The 21,076-nt window shown below is 36.7% G+C and overlaps 1 protein-coding gene across 4 annotated transcripts in view; it reads right to left on the bottom strand.

Moving 5' to 3' along the window:
- Positions 1–21,076, bottom strand: part of lrp1b (LDL receptor related protein 1B) — a 1,066,453-nt gene that overhangs the window by 22,710 nt on the left and 1,022,667 nt on the right. For 3 of the 4 annotated variants that reach the window (XM_016994954.2, XM_062970961.1, XM_062971037.1), the window contains 4 exons: positions 13,933–14,094; positions 11,110–11,284; positions 7,633–7,737; positions 6,003–6,116 (listed from right to left, as the gene is read on the bottom strand). In XM_016994954.2, the coding sequence (XP_016850443.2) occupies positions 6,003–6,116; positions 7,633–7,737; positions 11,110–11,284; positions 13,933–14,094 (556 nt within the window). The remainder of the gene's footprint in view (positions 1–6,002; positions 6,117–7,632; positions 7,738–11,109; positions 11,285–13,932; positions 14,095–21,076) is intronic. The other variant, XM_062971003.1, reaches the window with a different exon arrangement.

Raw genomic sequence — 21,076 nt, 5'->3', positions numbered from 1 at the left:
GGACCTAGTTTTTTTCCCAACATTTTTACAAACTATTTGGATCATGGAAGAGGAGACATTATTATTTAATATGCAGTTGCCACCAAATTGAGAAGGATAGCCAATACACCAAAGGACAGAATCAGGAGAACTGACCATTTGTTTCTCATCTCATCTCCCTCTTCTGTAGAATGTGTGTTTCCCAGATCTATTTCACATTTGATGTGATGAAGCCAAGTAGCACTCTTTGTACGTGTGTGTGTGTGTGTGTGTGTGTGTGTGTGTGTATCTATCTAATCCCAAAAGTGTCTTTTGGGCCATTTTGCAGACAGGGGAGGGGAAGCATGACAGATATAATATTTGCCTCTGTAAACAACACAAAAAAGAGAAATATTTACAGGTGAAATAAATGGGAGTAATCCCATTTATTGTTGTCAACACAATTGCAATAAATTGCAGTGAAATTTTCAAAAGGTTGCTTTTAAAATCCTACTCTGGCCACTGGAAAAAGGAGTTCCCTTTCTCGAATTAATTCCTTTATTCACAACTGCATATGAGGCCAAAACATCCTTTCAGTACAAAGATAAGAAGACAATTGAGGTTTTGAAGCATTATGTGGTAGACCAGTGATTCTCAACCAGACAATGCTTGTAATCATGTGCTATGTATACTGTAACAGTTGCACTGGTAGTTTTTTTTTACTTGAGCTCATTACAAATGGTTTGGAACCAATTCATTGGAAGTATTGTTGCTGCTTATGTAAACCTATATAAGGTTTATAATCACCTCATAGGCATTTCTCAACTGTTTGCCATAAAAATCTATCTTAAAATTTTTAATATTAGCTAAACTAATATACACCTCCATATATAGCATAGAAAAAGCACATATTAGGTAAACCTGCTTGACCCCCTCACCTTCAGTGATTTCTTTATTCATTTATTGATTTTACACTTTTTACATTATATTATATTTATATTATATTGGGGAAAATGCACACAAAATGCATTTAAGAAGGAAAATATGCAGACATTTAATATGAGTAAGTTACAGAAAGTAAATCAAAGGGATTTTCCATCCCTATCTCAAATTTGTTTTATATAAGTAAGTGGTACTTAGGAGAAAAAGGAAACTATAGATCAAATTTACTGGTTTTAAGTTGCATGTGTGGATGAATAAGGTTATTTCCCAATCTTTTAGTTGTTGCATAGAACATAATTTTGGAATGAGTGTGTGACAGAGACCATGTGACTGTGTACAGGCAATCCCCAAATTATGAACAAGATAGCTTCTGTCGATTTATTCTTATGATGAATTTGCCTGTACGTCAGAACAGGTACACTTTTAAGTGTAACTCCAGCCACACACACACACGCACACACACAAGCTTTGGATAGCATAGGGGAGGGTTAAGACCCCTGTAATATTTGTTTTGCTGTTTGTGCCTGTTCAGAAGATTTCACTTCACGTGAGAATTGGATTTTGAAAAATGTGGCTTGTTGTGGAAAATGATAAAGCTTCCATTGAGACACCTTTTCCCCATGATAACTATTTTAGGAAATCCAGGGGGGGATTTCTCTCTCACCTGTTGTTTTACCCCCATTTGTAACTATGAGTCATTTGTAAGTGGGAAGTTTGTAACTCGCGGACTGCCTGCATATAAGTATGCACACACCTACAACAGAGTGATCCAATTAAATAATACAACTTTGCTAAAAGCAGTACAGATACAATGCCTGCCCTAGCCAAAAGCCATAAAAGAGATCATAATACGCATGTAGATTTTTGCTTTTTGTAAAAAAAAAAAAAACCCTGTTCATTTTCTATCCAGTCCTTTAATTCTATCACATTTCATTTTATGTTTCAACCACTCTTAAATCTGCTCATACTTCATCTATTTATAAGGTCAAAGTACTACTGGAAATGAGACTATATTACCACTGTGAAAAAAATTCTATAGCATGGAGTATACTTATGAACAAACATGAGTGAAAATGCAGCAACAGCCAACAGCCATTATAAGTACTTAACAGAAAGAAATGTAAATAAAACAGGTCATGGAAATCTTACTACTCTGGAAGTTCACATACTACTAAGGATGAAGTATAGTAAATGTTTCTCATCAGTACATGTACATAAAGTTAATGCCATATAAGAAAAGAGAAAGCTCATGTGTCAGTTTTCTAAAAGGTTGCTGCTAGAATTAACATCACTCTCTATACAAGTCAAAACATGTTGGTTGGTTGGTTGATTGGTTGGTTGGTTTGTACCACAAAGGCTCCTATATAACTTGATGGATCTTGAGCAAACATGGCACACATATCTTGCATTAACCAACTTAAAATAATTGAGGGATTAGAATGAAAAAAAAAACCCACCCCAGAAAAAAGAAAAGGAACAAAGTGGATTGGCAGTGGCTAGGTGAAATTGCCTTCTGTCATGTGATTGAGAAATAAAGGGAGTGAAGTGGACTGGCTGTTGCTAGGTGACATGTGTATGAGAAAAAGGGAGACAGGAGAAAAAAAAGGAAAAGGAGAAGGAAAAAAGGAAGAAAGGAAAAGAAAGGAAAGAGCTTGCAGAAGAGACGGCTGAGAGGAGACATGATGTTCATGTAGGGGAAATCATAGGGAGGAGGGAGCAAGCTTGTTTTCTGCTACCCTGGAGACTAGGACGTGGAACAATGGCTTCAAACTACAGGAAAGGAGATTCAAACTGAACATTAGGAAGAACTTCCTGACTGTGAGAGCTTTCCGGCAGTGGAACTCTCTTCCCCGGACTGTGGTGGAGGCTCCTTCTTTGGAGGCTTTTAAGCAGAGGCTGGATGGCCATCTGTCGGGGGTGCTTTGAATGCAATTTTCCTGCTTCTTGGCAGGGGGTTGGACTGGATGGCCCATGAGGTTTCTTCCAACTCTATGATTCTATGAAAGGAGAAGAGGTACGAGGGGAGGGAATAGAAGGAAAGAAAGAAATACGCATAGAAGGAAAACTAAAGGAAGGAAAGAAGGAAGACAAAAGAGGAAGACGTACAAGTGCAAGAAGGAAGGAAGGAGAAAAAGAAAAAAGAGAAAGGAGAAGAAAAAAAAAGGAAGGAAAGAAGAGATAGAAAATGGGAAAGGTAGGAAGGGAGGGAAAATATGTGAAGAAGGAAAGATAAAGGAAGGGAGAAGGAAGGGAGAGGGGGAGAAAGAAAAAGGGAAGGGAGGCAAGAGAAAGGTAAGGGAAAAAAGGTATGAGAGCAAGGAATGAAAAAAGAGAAAGGAATACAAAGAAAGGGAAGAAAGAAGGAATTAAGGGAGGGAAGAGAAATGGAGGAATGGAAATGGAGGGAGGAAAGAAAGCCACAAGGAGAGTCTGCCCACTATTGCCAGAGCATTGTCATGGAGACATTGTGAGGTAGGCGTTTTCAGAGCTGGTGAAGAAAGAACGCCCATAGGCAGTGGCCCATCTTACACACGGGCAAAGTGAAACATATACACTTGCCAAAACTATTTTAGGGAAATCGCAGTGTTACAGGTCTTTCTATCAAAATGTTTCTGTGTGACAGTACTTTAGTAAGGTACTTGCTATATTTCAAAGCTGACCATACAAATGTTAGGGATACGTTAGCATTTTGTTCATTCTGGATTTTTTGTGGATGAGGGAGATAAGTTTTCCTACCTTGTGACATTTGAAATTAGGTGCAGGCTTATCACACTGGAAATCTATACATTTCCAGGTAGAGAAACAAATGACTAACATTCATTTCAGTCTGGTTTCAATCCTGATTATGGGATAGAGAAAACTTTGATCACCTTGGTGGGTGACCTACACAGAGAATTTACCAGGGATAGTGTCCCTGTTGGTTCTCTTGAATTTTTCATTGGCTTTCGATACCATTGACCATAGTACCCTTCTAAGTCACCTTTCTGGGATGGAGCTTGGAGGCACAGTTCTTCAGTGGCTCCATTATTTCTTGGAGAGACATCTCAGAAGGTGGTGCTGGGGGATTCCTGTTCAGCTCCTTGGCCAATGGCCAACGTCTACATAATACCTGGGAGAGGTCATTCAGAGTTTTGGAATGAGGTGCTCTATATATGCTGATGACACCCAACTCTATTACTCTTTTCCACCTAATTCAAAGGAAGCAGTTCCTGTGCATGACAGCTGTAACGGACTGGATGAGGGCAAGCAAATTTAAGCTTAATCCACACAAGACAGAGGAATTCTTGCTCAGTTGAAAGACAAGTCTGGGAATCAGGATTCAGTTTGGGTTAGATGAGGCCACACTGGGGCTGACTTTGAAAAGTGCTCAGAAACTTCAGTTGGTCCAAAGAGACACAGCCAAGTTATTAATGGGAAATCTACAGGGAGCGTACAACACCACTGTTGTAACAGCTCCACTGGCTGCCAACTTGTTTCCAGGCATAATTAAAAGTGCTGATTTTTACCCTATATGGTTCGGATTCAAGTTATTTGAAGGACAGTATCTCTTTCAATAATCCTGTTAGAAATCTGCAATCCTCTGGGGAGGGCCTTCTCTATGCCCTACCACCCGATTAAGTGTGCTTGGTGGGAACACGGGAGAGGGCCTTTTCAGTGGTTGCTCCCAGACATTGGGACTCTCTCACAAGAGAGACTAGAATGGCCCCATTCCTGCTTGCCTTTCAGAAGCAAGTGCATACATTTTTTTGCCATCAGGCATTTGGGGGAGCATGGGGGGCACACTGCTGGGGAGGTTGGGGGGGGGGGAGTTGGAGATGATATTTAATGTTAAATGCGATTTTAAATGTACAAGTATTTTTTGTATTTTTATTGTATCTTAACTGTATTTTAACTTATATCCATGATACAAATATTTAATTGCTTTTTAATTGTTTCTAATTTTGTATTTGCTGTTTTTAAATTTATTGGATTGTATCATGTAATTGTGAGCCAAGGGGAGGAAAAATAAAATAAATAACAACAAGAAGAAGAACAATAATGTATTTGACAGCATGTAGACAGCTGTATTTAACATTTGTACATGTTTAAAATGTACAAATGTTTAAAATGTAAGCATGGGAAGATCACAGAAAAATTGGAAATTGATAAAAGATCAAGTCTGAAGAAACAAACAGGACAGATATATAAATTCCTAATACTGGCACTGCAATTACTGTCATATCAGTGCATGTAGACTGCCATATCAGGAAGTAATATGACACTCTTTGTAGGGTCTTGGGTCTACACAGTAAGAGACTTCAGTTTTTAAGTGCCAAATGCATGCCATCACAAAAGTAGAGTAATAGTTGCCATGAAGTAGATAAAAGCTTAAAATCTATTCCAAGTTATGTAGTACAGCAGGAATCCCAGTTAAACAAATCCATTTATTTCACTGGGGTTGGGTGAATTCTGAATGGGGTTGTGCTTTATATTCAGCATAGCAATTAAATAATTCATGATGGATACTCATTTCTTCTTCTTCTAGTATGCATATATGAATTATGCTTTAAAGATGCCATAAAATAAAAACATATTGTGCACAGTCAGTAAGAGTGAGAAAGTTAAAATCGCTCTTCTAATTTGCTGTTGTTTGTGATAATTGCTTTTAAAAATTACTTTCATATTACATTTATGAAGTTGTTTTTCACTTCAGCAACTGGCAAAGTATCTGCTTGTACAATTAACTAAAACATTCCAGAATTAAAGTGTCAGGTTTGAGAATATCAGATGATGAATTTATACATAGTTTGCTGTTTTTATAAAATTTGTGTTGTGTGAAGAAAAGGTTATTTAGCCAATATCCTGACATGCCACATTATTTTAATTATGTACCATTATAGTATTTCTTTTCTAACAATATGACAACTGTCTACCCAAAGCTCTATATTTTAATATACTCATTAGCAAGACTATGAAAAAGGACTACATTTTATTATACAAATGAACCCTGAGATTAAGTATAAATTGTGAAATGGATATGTATATGCATGATGTGAACCAATGAACTGTGGCCTGAAATGATGTCACAAAATGCGCAGCATTAAGTGGAAGGTTAAACCTACTTGCATCTCGGTTCATTAAACGCAGTTAAAGTGCAAATTCCCTCATTCTGACAGTAGTAATCACAAGGGTTCATTTTCTGGTCACAGCGCTGACTTTTAAACCCCAAAGAGCATCTGCAGAATTTCAGTAAAATACAACTAATAAATAAATATTCGGCCTTTTTGTTTTAATGCATATATACAATGATGATAAAATTAACAATAAGGAAATAAGTTCAGCTCTCTCATTGGTTGAATAGCCTACTTTTATCCATACATATCTTGTTGAAAGTTATGGGCTGGATGCCTGTGAAATGAGGATCAGCAAAATCCTGTTGCTCCACCTCCCTTCTTAGTTGCATTCTTAGGCTTACAGCCTTTGAATTGCTGCTTAAAAGAAAATATTATGTGCATCTAGCTTTCCTGCATCTTGTTCCTTCAGTTTTGAGCTTGATTATCTCATTTGCTAAAAAAGGGACCGAGAACTCCTTACAATGGCTTAATTTGTCTGCCTATTTCCTGAAAGGAAGGAGGATTGAAGCAACAGGCCGATCCTTCACATGCAGTCACTACGCCCACAGTGGGATGATGGATCATTTCCAGTGAATGCAAACATAATTTCTTGGCAGCCAAGGACATTTTGTATTCCTTGGTTCTAGAACAAAATGTCATGAACAAATCCTCCCCCTGCCCCCCCCCCCCCCACTTTTAAGGAGTACGGTAAAAATATTACAAACAAAATATGCTACAAGTGAAATATGGACATATTTTCTATAACCAAATTATGTTTTTCAGTTACCATCTCAATGACAATCAAAGCAAAAAAGTTTAGCATATGTTGAAAATACAGTTTTCATTTAGACATTGTTTATGTATGCTTAGATCATATGCTAAACCATTTCAAGGGGCCCTTCCAGATAGCCCCTATATCCCAGGTTTTCTATTTATCCCAGATTCTCTGGCAGTGCGGACTCATATAATTCAGTTTAAAGCAGAAAATCCTGAATCAGGGCTGTCTGGAAGGGCCGGAAGACTGAAATCTGTAGGTAAAATCACCTACTGCTGGGCTACATGGGTATGAAAATCCACTGTAAATGCCAGACCGTTAATGAAGAATGTATATAGCTTTTCAGTTCTTCGTAATTCTGATCTTTGCTGGTAGTATTATGAAGTATCATTGCTCATAGTATACAGCTGCTATACGTATTTAACAAACTACTTATAAGTTATTATCAAAGATAAATCTGATTTAAGGATTCACATTGAAGTTGGGTATAATATCCCACCTTAAAAACATTTGTAAAATATGGCTTCTATAGCAATGAGAACATTATTCATATGAAACAAAACATCTTCATTTAATTTATTATAGAAGATTATGGGTTTAATATTTCATCATATTTAAATGATTGAAATCTGCAAACTGAAATAGGTAAAGAAGGTGCAAAGCTAATAGTAAGTACTTAGGGATGCCAATCATTCTCCTGCTAAATACTGAACACTGTCATAATCATGATAACCAAAAATAACTGAAACAGCATGGGGCCTTTTATATGACAAAATCTTTTGGAAAAGAAGTTTTTTTACAGTCAAAATGGAATTGAAATTGATTGGATACAAGTATGATTGTCAGATAGAACTGCATACTCACAGACAGACAGGTATGTTTGTCTCTGGGTCCAACTGGCATGTACCACCATTATAACAATAGCCATCACATAATTGACAGCTGGATGCAATTTTTCCATTTGTGCAGCTGTGATTTGTGGGGAAAATAACCAGTTAGCCATGTTATTTCTTTTCAATGCTACTACTAAAATATAGTTTATTAAATTACAGAATATAATAAATGCCAAAATAGAAAAAGCATAAATCATAGTAAGGTCAGACATCTTTGGATACTTTCTTTTTCACACAATAAATTGTCATTAACCTCTGATGATGAATTTTGTTTGCTCTGCATTTTTAAACAACATGACTTTATTTAAATTTTCTGGATGAAAATGTGTATCAAATGAAAGCTACCTTGTGAATGTCACATTCTTTTTGTGATCATGTTATTGTTTACAATATAGACTACAAGAATGTGTGCACAGTAAGCCTGCATATTTTGCAAGAGAACTCTATGATTTTCATATTATCTGGAACTCTGAAATGTTTTGGTCTTCTGGATAAACCACACCATGGAATCACTCTGGAGGACTGAGAAAATGCCTAGAGAAGTATGATTCCATGGTCAACTTCTGGTAGAATTCCTAGAATTGCACTGCATGTTTAGAGAGAACACATTGCTAGGTCCTACAGAGTGTAGTATTCAAAGCGCTTTGTGTATACATGAAACCAAATTCAAGAGGTTCGCACAATAAGCCAGCCTATAGTATTAGGAAAATTTGCTTGTGAAAATAAATGCAACTGTTATTGTTGCCATAGTTAATTGTCATCAAGTTGATTTGTCTTTTTGCCAGTCCATGGTATCCGCAGAACTCTCCTCCAGCACCACATTCAAATTAAATTGATTATTTTCCTATCAACTTTCTTTACTGTCCAGCTTTCACATATATAGAAATCAAAAACGTGATGGCATAGATAATCCTGAATGTGGTATTCACTGCACATTTCATATATATATATATATATATATATATATATATATATATATATATATATGTGTGTGTGTGTGTGTGTGTGTGTGTGTGTGTGTGTGTGTGTGTGTGTGTGTCAGGAGGAACCGGAGTTGCTTCTGGAGTGAGAGAATTGGCCGTCTGCAAGGACGTTGCCCAGGGGACAACCAGATGTTTTGATGTTTTACCATCCTTGTGGGAGGCTTCTCTCATGTCCCCGCATGGAGCTGGAGCTGATAGAGGGAGCTCATCGAGCTCACAAGGCTTTTATCCCCTAGGCCACCAGAGGTTCCAAAAATAATTATAGACTGATGTCAAACGTGTATGAAGTGGTATAAGAAGGCAAGAAGAGACATTTATTTCATGAAATAAAGAGATCAGGTAAACAAAATATGGTATAAAGGGCCAGTTTTTGACATATTTATTTAATTATTTAACTGTTGTATCCTGCAGAAGGGGTCAGAAGGGGACTGGCAGAGTGGGTGAAGATGGTGGTCAATGCCTCCTTGAAACAAGGCAAAGTCCCAGCTAGCCTAAAGGAGGCAGTTGTGAGACCTATATCTTGACGGGATGGGATTGGGAGGCACTCTTTTATAGTGGCTGTGGTTCTTCCTGGAGGGCCGTACTCAGAAGGTGGTGCTGGGAGACTTCTGTTTGAACCCCTGTTCATTGACCTATGAGGTTCCTCAGGATTTTGTCCCCCATGCTGTTTAACATACACATGAAACCACTGGGAGAGGTCATGTGTAGTTTTAGAGTATGATGCCACCAATATGCAGATGACATCCAACTCAACTACTCCTTTCCACCTAATGCCAAGGGAGCTGTCCTGACCCTAAACCTGTGCCTGTCATCAGTAATGGACTGGATGATGGCAATCAAATTGAATCTTAATCCAAACAAGACAGAGGTACTCCTGGTCTGTCAGGAGGCAGATCATGGAATGGGGGTCTCACTTCCCCTGAAGACAGAGTTTGTAGTTTGGGGGTCATCCTGGGCTCAGTGCTGAAGCTGGAGGCCCAGGTTTCAGCGGTGGCCAGGAGGGCCTTTGCACAATTAAAATTTGTGCGCCAACTGCACCCGTCCTTGAGAAGTCAGATCTGGCCACAGTGGTACATTCCTTAGTTACACCCCATCTGGATTACTGTAATGCATTCTATGGGGGCCTGCCTCTGAAGATTGCTTGAAAACTTCTGCTTGTTGCTAACAGACTGGCTACAGAGAGTGGACAACACTGGCTGCCAGTCTGTTTCTGGGCACAATTCAAAGTGCTGGCTATGATGTTTAAAGCCTAGACAATTCAGGTCCAGGCTATTTGGCTGATTGCATCTCCTTGATTTTTGTTTTTAATTCTTATAGCGTTTTATAGTGTTTTCAGTGTTTTATTGTACAATGTTTTATGCTGATTTTATATTGGAAACCGCCCTGAGTCCCTTTCGGGAGAGAGGGCGGTATACAAATAAACTTTTACTTACTTACTACTTACTTACTTCAAGCCAGAATGACCCCCCTCCCTGCTGTCCTTCTGTTTACACTGGCCCAAAATGTGGCCAACTTTAGGAGCTTTAGGTAAACTTGGAGCATCCCACAACATTTCTCAACATGGGACAATGCCACATTAAGAGGCCTTCTCCAGTGTTAAAGTGAGTGGACTTTGTGTGTCATGTGGATGCTACCGAGTCCATAAATCCCTGAGCCAACTCATATGAAACATGTAGATGGGTTCTTAAAGAGAACCAGTTGCTAGTGGTACAAATTCAATTCTGCTTGTTTTTGTTATGTGTCATGCATATGGCTTCAACATATAGTGATATCCTGTCAATGAAACAGCTCTAAAAGATCATTTTATTAATATCCCTCCTCTATGTCTTGCAGACTCAGGGCCATTACTTTCATAATTAACTCAATCCACTTGATTCTTTTAGTTTGCTTTGATTTCTTTAGAATTAAAACAAAACACACACAAAATATTTGTTAACCGATTTGTCAATGAGTGTATTTACAGTACCCTTAGGGGAAAAAAAATCTGTTTTTACTATTTGAAAGATTTATCATAATTACAATAAACCTCACCAAACACCATACGTATGCAAATTTTGTGAATTCTATGGGTCTACACTAGATCCAACCAATAATTAGATTTAGGCAAAAAATATTTGCACAGAACATATTGGCTTTTTTTAAGCCATTATATAACTACCCCATAGTAGTTTATGGGTAGAGACTTAAGTCTTGAATCCTGTGGAATGAGAAATATGATTGATAAATAAATAAATGTTTTGCCAAAATCCAATTGCTTGTCCCATCTAATAAATGAAATTTGATTATGTGTTGATTTATCATTGCATAATTTAGTCAATGGTTCTTCTCTAATTTTGGGTCTCACTTTGAGATCTGTTTTGGGAGAATGGTGAGCTATAAATCAAATAAAAAACTGAATTTAGGACTCTGCAAATATTAGAATTGGATACTTTGTGACTATTTTATTTATCATAACATTGACTTACTTGCACATTATGTCATCACTCTCCTTGTCTATGATACATTGTCCACCATGACATTTTACACATTTGTCAGTTTCACACTTAGGGCCTTCATATCGTAGAGAACAGACACATTCTACATTGCCATCATCAGCAATTATACAAGATTCAGAATTAACACAATAGTGGTGGCAAACATCTGGAACAAATCAAGATTTTTGCATATAATACAAGTAGTAAAATGCTTTTTTTAAAAAAAAAAATAGAACACATACAGTTCGATTAAAACATTAACTTTTCTTACTAGATGTCAGTCAACCATTAATGTACTAGTAGAATAGCATCTATGAATGAACATGCCTGTTGAGAGTGTATTTCTGTTTATCACTTTTTTATTTCAAGAGTAAAATAACAAAAAAACAACAACAAAAAAGTTTAATGTAGAGGTGCTTCTACACAGGCTATATAACTTGAGTGAATATTGGTCTTACAGAACTCACATGATGCATAGAGCTGTCTCACCACCAACATGAGGCAAGGCCACTAAATACATTTTGTTCTATGTTAGCCAAGGTTGGGGAATTCTCCAGAGCTTCCCAAAACTTCTGAGCAACCTTGCAGTTTGAGGATGTGTAAACAACTAGGCCAGTTCTTAATCGGAACCAACCACCGCTATTCACATGGCTCAGTGGCCCAAGGACAGCAATTCCCTTTGTTGCTTTTTTTCTATGGTTGTGACAGCCACAGAGCTCAAAGGAGCTTCTGGTTGTCACCTGTTGCTTTTGCAGACACTTGCAAAAGTGTCGGTGCAACCTAAAGAGGAGACAAGGGAATGGAACAGGAATGAAGCAATATGGAGGTCGGCAATGCAGACTCCCTTGGGGCTGATATGGAGTATTCCACTCCAGATAAACCCTGGGGTGTTTGGATCACACAAGTGCACTCTATATCTATACTGTAATGTTCTAGGTGACATATGGCAGTGCTCTGGCATCCATGACTCCAGTCATAGGTTATGCTTTTAATATCTATTCTGTTCTTCTTTAAAGAGTACAATCACATAGATCAAATAACAAAATTATAAAATTATTTTGATTATGCATGTGAGTTTTTTTCGTGTCAGGAGCAAACAGAGTTGCTTCTGGAGTGAGAGAATTGGCCGTCTGCAAGGACGTTGCCCAGGGGACACCCGGATGTTTTTGATGTTTTACCATCCTTGTGGAAGGCTTCTCTCATGTCCCCGCATGGAGCTGGAGTTGATAGAGGGAGCTCATCCATGCTGTCCCTGGGTGGGCTTCGAACCTGGCAGCTTCAGGTCAGCAACCCAACCTTCAAGTCATGAGGCTTTTATCCCCTAGGCCACTGGAGGCTCCATGCATGTGGTTTATGATGTCTCATTAGTATTGTGATGTTCGTTATAATGTTGTATCACTCTGAACCATAGACTAAACAGTGTAGAATATGTATGAATAACTACTGTTCACTTCTTTAAATTCTCATTTTTATGGAAATAAATAATATTCCCACTTTTCATTTGTTCATTACTGAGTTTAGTGCATCTGAAATATTCTGTTATTTTCTACTGTCAGCTGACTAAAAAAAAATCAGATAATCAACACACAGTGCAGCAAGAACACTTAAATTTACATTTAAATGAATTCGTTTTTTTTTTTTAAAAAAAAAAAAGATGTTTGCAGAAGCAGTCAGCTAGAAACAATTTGTCTGGCTTTGAGTAAGCCTCAAGTAAATATTTTTTTTCTTAATCTGTATGTCTGTCTGTGCATGATTTATGTACTATTCAGTTTTAAAATAACCAAATGCAGTTCTTTTAAATGTAGTAGTGTAGTGTTCATACATAACCTGTGTATAAGGGTATTCCAGATCCTTTTTCTGGATCTTTACATTTTTTTTTAGTATTTTCAAGAAAGGCAAATCAGGAAGAATATGTTCTCCTATATTAATCTTCTATCTGGGGGTTGAGTGGAAGGAATCTTCTCTCTATAAAGCTCATTTCACAACAAGCCAATAAGGGAAGCCTTGAACATGACATTTATAGGACATGAAATGCACACATTGAATGGAACCTGTCCTTAGCCATCTCATCTTTATTTTAAACAGCCATTTTTTGTTTTTTGTTTTTTTATGAAAGCCTGACTTCCTATTCCCTGTATCAAAGCCACAAAGGATTTGTTTAGAATGAGCACTGAAACTGAGCAATTCCTCCTGACCATTCTTACATACATTGATAGTTTTCTAAGACTTCATGATTTGAGGGGCAAAACATCTGCAACTTTGAATGGGGCACAAATATCCATCTTTTTCTGTAATGGAAATTAATACATGCATAAAACATTAACAATATCCTTGCCTGTGTGTATCTCATATAATCAGATTCCTTCTCTCTATATTAGCCATCCTATTAGCTGAAAGCACTTAAGCAAATAATAACAAGCAGTTTGCATTTGAGATCACATCTAACTATTATTACAGAGATAAGTGAATTCACCCAGTTGTACTCAAAATGATGGGCTGGTACAATTCCTGTACCAGCCATTGTCTACTGGTCCCAGGTGAATTTCCAGGAAATAATGAAAAAATTGTAATCAATGGGTATAAATATGGTGCAATTTCCTAGGAACAATTCTATTTCCCTGTTGACATTCAGCAACATTCAACATGTGAATCGTGATTTCCTGCTCAGGTAACAAGAATATTTGGGTGAGCCAACTATTAAATTGAAGATAGACTGTATTACCAATAAATTTAAACATGCAGGTTATTCAATCTGTTCTTAATTTTCATTATCCGTAACATTTTAGATAGGTTCCTGTTATTAACAATACTTACAGTATTGGCATCTGTCACCTGTATATTCAGGCTGACAGTGACAGTGGGGCTGATTTCCAGCAGTGACAGTGCAGGTTCCACCGTTTTGACAGAAATGATTGCAAACAGTTTTGTTGCAGTTTGGACCTGTAAAACCCAGCGTGCAGCTGCATGTTGGCCTCCCTATAAGATAGAAATGAAAATATAATAAAACTAACATTCTTCAGTAAGAAAAATAAGGAGCCCCCGGTGGCGTAGTGTTTTAAAGCCTTGCAACTTTAAGGTTGGGTTGCTGACCCGAAGGCTGTCAGGTTCGAATCCAACCCGGGGAGGGCGCGGATGAGCTCCCTCTATCAGCTCCAGCTCCATGCGGGGACATGAGAGAAGCCTCCCAACTAGGATGGTAAAAACATCAAAAACATCCGGGCATCCCCTGGGCAACGTCCTTGCAGACCGCCAATTCTCTGACACCAGAAGCGACTTGAAGTTTCTCAAGTCGCTCCTGACACGAAAAAAGTAAGAAAAATGTACACTTAAGAGAAAAATTACTTTTCACTATCATATTTATGCATTATGAATAAAGCATTTGTTTATGTCAAGTATAATTAAATATTTTAAATAGTTACTTGAATGAATGTTAATTTCATAATTTAGGCAGAAAGTATAACACTAACAAATAAAACAACATATGGATCTGAATCCTTTTTGTTACTGTAAAAATCCAGTCTACTGAAACTCATGAAATATGAAATGTTTTAAACTGAGGGATCCAGTGTACATAGGATATACATTTCTTGAACATGGACAGACCATTTTACTTAATGATAAAATATACAGAGCTGTATAATTTCATTTAAACATAATAATAAATTGGATTATCATCAGTATGCTGCATTGTGTTCCACCCCCACAAGAACAGCGATCTGATTTAGGGCTGCAGGCATCCTAGATCAGGAGGAATGTTGTCCTAATATTCGGTCAAGTCTGGACTTAACGTCAAACCTTTACCTTTTTATAGAAATGAGATCACTATTATCATAATTTGAAATTCAAAAAAACCAAAGCAAATGATGTTATCATGATCTGAAATTATACAGCACTGTTGGAAAAACACAAAAAAGCAATATTGTGTGTTATGTATGTGTGATATGAATCTATGTAGCAGTGGGATTCTGATTATGTATGTTCTTTAAAGCATGTACTTGAACGAGTAAACATGTTTTCTAACATAATGTGTTAAGCAGGTGCAAGCATTCACACTATTTGATCATCATTCTTATTGAAATATAATGCTGCCCCTAAGAAATGAAAAATACTTTCCTTATCACTTCTTTTCATCTGTCACCTGCCTTTAATGAGTTCAATTCCATCTGACCAACATGTTTTGAAGAAAGCAATCTGGGTGTCTTTGCTATTTTTTCCTCTGACCTCTGCTTCCCCTTGTTCTCATTGATCTTATCCAATTCTGACATTGCAGTATTTTTGATTATGCCCTTTCTTAAATTGCTTCTGGCCAAAATCTATGATTTTGCTGACTATACTAGGATGTGCAGCTCTATGTTTCTTGCTTAAAGTTGTCATCAATACTACAGTCGTATGTTGAAATTATTAACGAAGTTGGTAAATATAATTCTTACTTTCACCTAGGTAATAATCTACAAAACTACAATTTTAGCAGCCCTTACATAAAGTGTTATTGTGGAGTAAAATATATTTTTTCAGACATCAATACTCTCTGTAGTTAACTATCGTATAGCACGTTCTTCAAAATGCACTTATGTGTAAATCAGTTTATTGCCATATCAGTGCTGGATAACTTATTTTTATACTTAAGTTATATCCATAGAAGAAATTCTCTTTCATGAAGTAGTTATGCTTAAGAAATGTGTAATTGTACATTTTAGCACAGACTAATCTGTATCTATAGCAATAACGTGCAGATCAACACAAAACCATGATTAGATTTTGTTTTTTTTTTTCAAATTGTACAAATTTAGCCGATATGGCTAAAAAGAATACCAACAACCCTAGTCAATCCATATTTTAAAATATATATGTTGAAGGAATGGGCTAAATCTAATTGTTAAACTAATCACAATGAGTCAATTTAGCTAGCATTGTATAGTAATTGACCTAGAAAGTTCCTATTAATTCAGGAGATTTATTCTAGTTGATATTTACACATTTCTTTAGTGTAAACTTTTGTGGTTGCACCTCACACCATTTATCATCAATAATATAAAATAATTTCTGCACAGATAAGATATGAAATATGACCTAATAGTTAAATGTAGGTTGCTTGCTGTTAGGGTGTAGTCTTAAACTTTAAATGTGAAATAAATAAAGATCTACAAAAATCTACATTTTAGCATGATTTAATACTTTTAGGATTATTTTGATTTTTATTCACCATGGGATATATTGTTTCAAGTTTAAGTGTCCCGGTACTGCAAAAGTATGTTTATATTTTGAGAAAAACCAGCTTGTTTAAGCTAATATATTTAATTAACTCGATTAATTAATTAATTAATTGTAAAAAAATGGCAACCTTACTTTAGCATAAGCCAATTCTGAAACTTTAGGCAATATTATTCCGGCATCCAATATCTTATCTGGATTTTAGATTGAGCTTTAAAGGAGATACCTAAAAGAATAAAACCTATCCTCAAAATAGGGTCAGATCTTGTACCACGCCTTTTCACTTTAGACTAAAAACTCTTGCTGATCGATGAATCCATAAACAGTAGACTCATCAGTTGACACCGTGAGCCTGGAGGAGGAAAGCTTAATGTCTGGCATGCCACAAGGCCAATCAAGAGCTTATTTTCTTAATGGGAGTGGCCATGGGCCAGGACCTCAGAGTTAAGTTATTGCTATGATCAGTTCACCAAGCATTTAATACAAGGATGGGCAAGCTCTAAATCTAGGCATTTGAGCTCCCAGGGCCCATAGATGTCATCGTGGTATCTCTGATAGTTACCTTTGAGACTAGTTTCATGGGAGCAACATTTGATGCAACATAATTTATGTCTTGGCCTTTTGCGTCATTCAGAACTGAAGTAGATAAAGTAGTATGATTTCAACACAGTGTCGTTTCTCTGCTTTTCCATTATATTGAGCAGGTGTACCTACTTTCTGATGAAGGCCCCTGGGTGTCTTCAGGCTTAGTCCAACATGGAGCTGAGATGTGAATACCAGGCCCAGATGACAGAAGGGTTCTATGCATCATTACCTTCCCTGGCAGGTCCTAAGATCTGCCACTTTTATTGCAACAGTTGTGGGGGGTAGCAGCCAGGTTGGGAAACATATCTATCAGCCAACTGATAGGTCACCAATGACTGCATCCTTGCTCCATGCTACACTAGACAAAAATGGGACCATAAATATGGGTCCCATTTTTGTACCATCACTGTGTAAGTGAAACATTGCAATTTGAATGGACTCACAGTGAGAGAGAATTTTTGTTAAAATTTCACACTGATCTCCCCTCAACAAAGGAAGCTCTGACCTTTCCCATGGACCGGGGGTGTGCGTGAGGGTGTGGGCAGAAAGGGCATATCTATTACGCTTCAAGCGGAATTCAGTCTAGTCCAATAAAGACACAAAAACTTTGCACAGTTGCAAAAGGAAAAACAGTAAAACTTTACTCTTTACAGCAGAATCCAAACATAAATTTGCAGTGTTGCATCAAAACATAAATCTTACAGTAAAACAAACTTACATAGTCCTTGTAAGCATTTCAAGATGCAAGAAGCATTGCAATACAAAGAGCATGGCTTTTTCAGCCTCTTCTTCCAAAAGAGAGATCAAAAAGCAAAAGCAGGACAGAAGCTAATACACACACACAGCCACTGGGTGTGGTCCAAACTTAATTGCTTAACTGCTGAGCTAGATTAGCTCCTGCATGTTATGATCAGCAGTGTAGTTTTCTTTAACACATACATTCTCGGTATTGAGCTTCATTATACCCTAACAATATATTTATGTGTTTAACTGCAACTTTTTAAAATAATGTTTGGTAAGACAAAACTAATAACTTGGAGTTTTGTCTTCCACTTTTTTAATATCATGGATAAAGTTAATTTCTTCAATCTATTACCCTGGTTTATTGATAAAGTAAGAGTCCTGTATCATTTTATTGATACAGAGTGTCAGTGAACATAAAAGACACCCAAGAACTAACAGCCAAAGCCAGTTACAAACACAGCATTTTGCAATAGATTTTGAAAGAAAAATTGAATAATTGAGTGCTTGAAATGAAAGAGCTTTCCTTGGAACATAATTTTGGGATTGCAGAATCCACTGTGACATTAAGATATGATTTTCCATAATACTGAGAATTTGCAAAAAATGTATGAAAATATGTGGAAAAGTAATGAAATTAAAGATGAATCAAAATAATACCAATACAAGATACTGCCTTGCTGAAATAAAATGAAAATACGGAAAAAATAATTTATTAAAAACTTGTATACATCATCTACATTTGGCTTTGGTAAGCTAATTTCTTTAAAGAATGATCATCATGCACTTGTATTTTATTTAAGAAAAGTATTCTGTGCATCATAGGTTTTAATAATAGCAATAATTATAACAGAAAAAAACAAAACAAAACAATAAAGCAGGAGCACCAAGACAAACAGCCATATTTCTGAAGCCGTTATTTTATTATTGTATTTTAAATATTCTTGAGGGTAAACAAATATATTTTAATAACGTTGCTCTTACTTTTAACTATTTTTAAATAATTATTATTCATTTGGTTTCAAAACAGTATTACAATTAATGATTTAATAATAGTTTTTAGAATCATTATTTTAATTAACTGCTTTCATTTTCTTTCTTCAATTATTAATGTACAGTCATATACTTCCATGAGATCCATAAAGGGATTTGCTACTAAGTTTTACTGTAAGTAAACCAATAATGAATAAGTCTATGTTTTGTTAAGTGAGTTGTTAAGTCGTCTGTGTTCATACAACACTCAATACCCATCAAGATTATTTGATGCAATGCACAGATTTATTTCAATTGCTTGCATAAGGTAAATAAGGCTTGCCATTCATCAATTTATTGCTTACTATTATAAATATTACTACCACTATAATTATTATTATAAATCATCATCCTGTCATCATATACAATCACTTGTGGCTGAAGCATGATTGTCTTCCAAGGGTAGAGTCTTGGTGATGGGTCCATAAGTGACTGTAGAAACCTATTTTGGATCTGCATATTCTTTCACAGTGAGATCATACATTTCCAAATGCTTGATGCACCTTTCTCTTGGTACGTTTCTCCCTTTCACCTTCTATTTGTACCTCTTCAAAATCCATAGCACTGTTGGTAACAGCTGACCAGTGAAAATGCTTGAGGATCAATCCTTTCCAGTTCTTGGTGTTTATTCCACATCTCTTTTCCTGTCCACCAACATTCCATTTTCTGTTCTGGAGCTGAGAGTAGCATCATTGCATTAGGAGACTGTGATCAGGCATTCAGACAACACAGTAAGTCTAGCAAAGTTTATGCCAGAGAATCATGACTTCAATGATGGTGGTCTTTGCTTCTTGAAGAACTCTGACATTTGTCCACCTTTCTTCTCAAGAGATTTGCAGGTTTTTTAAAGGCAACGATGTTCCAGAAGTCAAGAGTGACATTTGTAGACAGTGTACAACAGAGTTGAAAGAACACCAGCAGTATAAACAAGCATCTTGGTATCTTCACGAATGTTCCAACCCTCCTTCACTCTCTGCTTCATTTGAAAAAATGCTGCACTCGCAAAGATCAGACAGTGTTGCATTTTGGCATCAATGTCGACTTTTGTGGAGAGGTGGCTTTATGTAGCAAAAATCATCAGCATTTTCTAGCATTACACAATTAAGCTTTATTGCTGGCATTGCAGATGGGTTGGTTGGCACTTGTTGGTAGAGTTTTCTCAATGTTCAGTGAGAGGTCAAGCTTTTTATATGCTTTTGAAAAGATGTTTAACATGGCTTATGGGTCTTCCTCTGAATGAGCACAGACTACATTATCATTAGCATATTGGAGTTATATAACAGAAGTTGTTGTGAACTTACTTTTGGCTTTCAGCCTGCTGAGGTTAAAGACCTTGCCTCTGTCCAATAGGTGATTGCCACACCAGAAGCTCCCCGTCAACAAGATGTAGAATCATAGCTATGAAGATGGAAAAGCAGATCCCTGTTTGACACCTGATTCCACCTTAAATAGGTCACTTTGAAAGCTGTTGCTGTCCAAGACTGTTGCTGTCATGTCATCATGGAGGAGCCTTGGGATATTCACAAATGTATCAGGGCATTCGATTTTCAAGAGGATAGTCTAGAGAGAATTATTATTCACAGTTTCAAAGGCCTTTGCAAGATCAATGAATGGCATGTACCAAAGTTTATTTTGTTCCCTGCATTTCTCTTGGAGCTGTTGTGCAGTGAAAGTCATATCCACAGTTCTTCTGGAGGGGAGGAAATCATTCTGGGATTCAGAATGGATATCTTCTGAAATTTTTGCAAGGATTTTCCTGGTGGAGGTTAAAAGGGAAATACCTTGATAGTTTCCACAGTCTGTTCTTTCTCTCCTTTTGAAAAGGGTGATGAGAATGGTATCCTTGAAGTCTGCTGAGATCTTCTATGTCACCCACACTTTTTAAATGAGCTTATGGAGTTGTTGTTTCATCTGTGGCCCACCTTCTTTAAAGGTTACAGCTATTATTAGTACTATATATTATTAGTAGTACTAGTAATAAAGTACTGATAGGAATACATGCCATTTCATGGCCCACAAATATTTCTCCTCCCACTAAATGATGGCTTGCAATTCATCTAATTGTTTATTAATTATAATGATGATGATGACGGCCTCATATACATTTGAACTACAGTAGAGTCTCACTTATCCATCCTTCACTTATCCAACGTTCTGTATTATCCAACACAGTCTGCCTTTTAATAGTTAATGTTTTTGTAGTCAATGTTTTCAACACACTGTGATGGTTTGGTGCTAAATTCATAAATACAGTAATTACTACATAATATTACCATGTATTGAACTGCTTTTTCTGTTGATTTGTTGTAGGATATGATGTTTTGGTGCTTAATTTGTAAAATCATAATGTAATTTGACATTTAATAGGCTTTTCCTTAATCCCTCCTTA

Source organism: Anolis carolinensis, chromosome 1, assembly GCF_035594765.1.
Source record: "Anolis carolinensis isolate JA03-04 chromosome 1, rAnoCar3.1.pri, whole genome shotgun sequence".
NCBI lineage: Eukaryota > Metazoa > Chordata > Lepidosauria > Squamata > Dactyloidae > Anolis > Anolis carolinensis.
The sequence above is the reverse complement of the archived record's forward strand: the minus strand, read 5'-3'. Positions and strand labels throughout refer to the sequence as shown.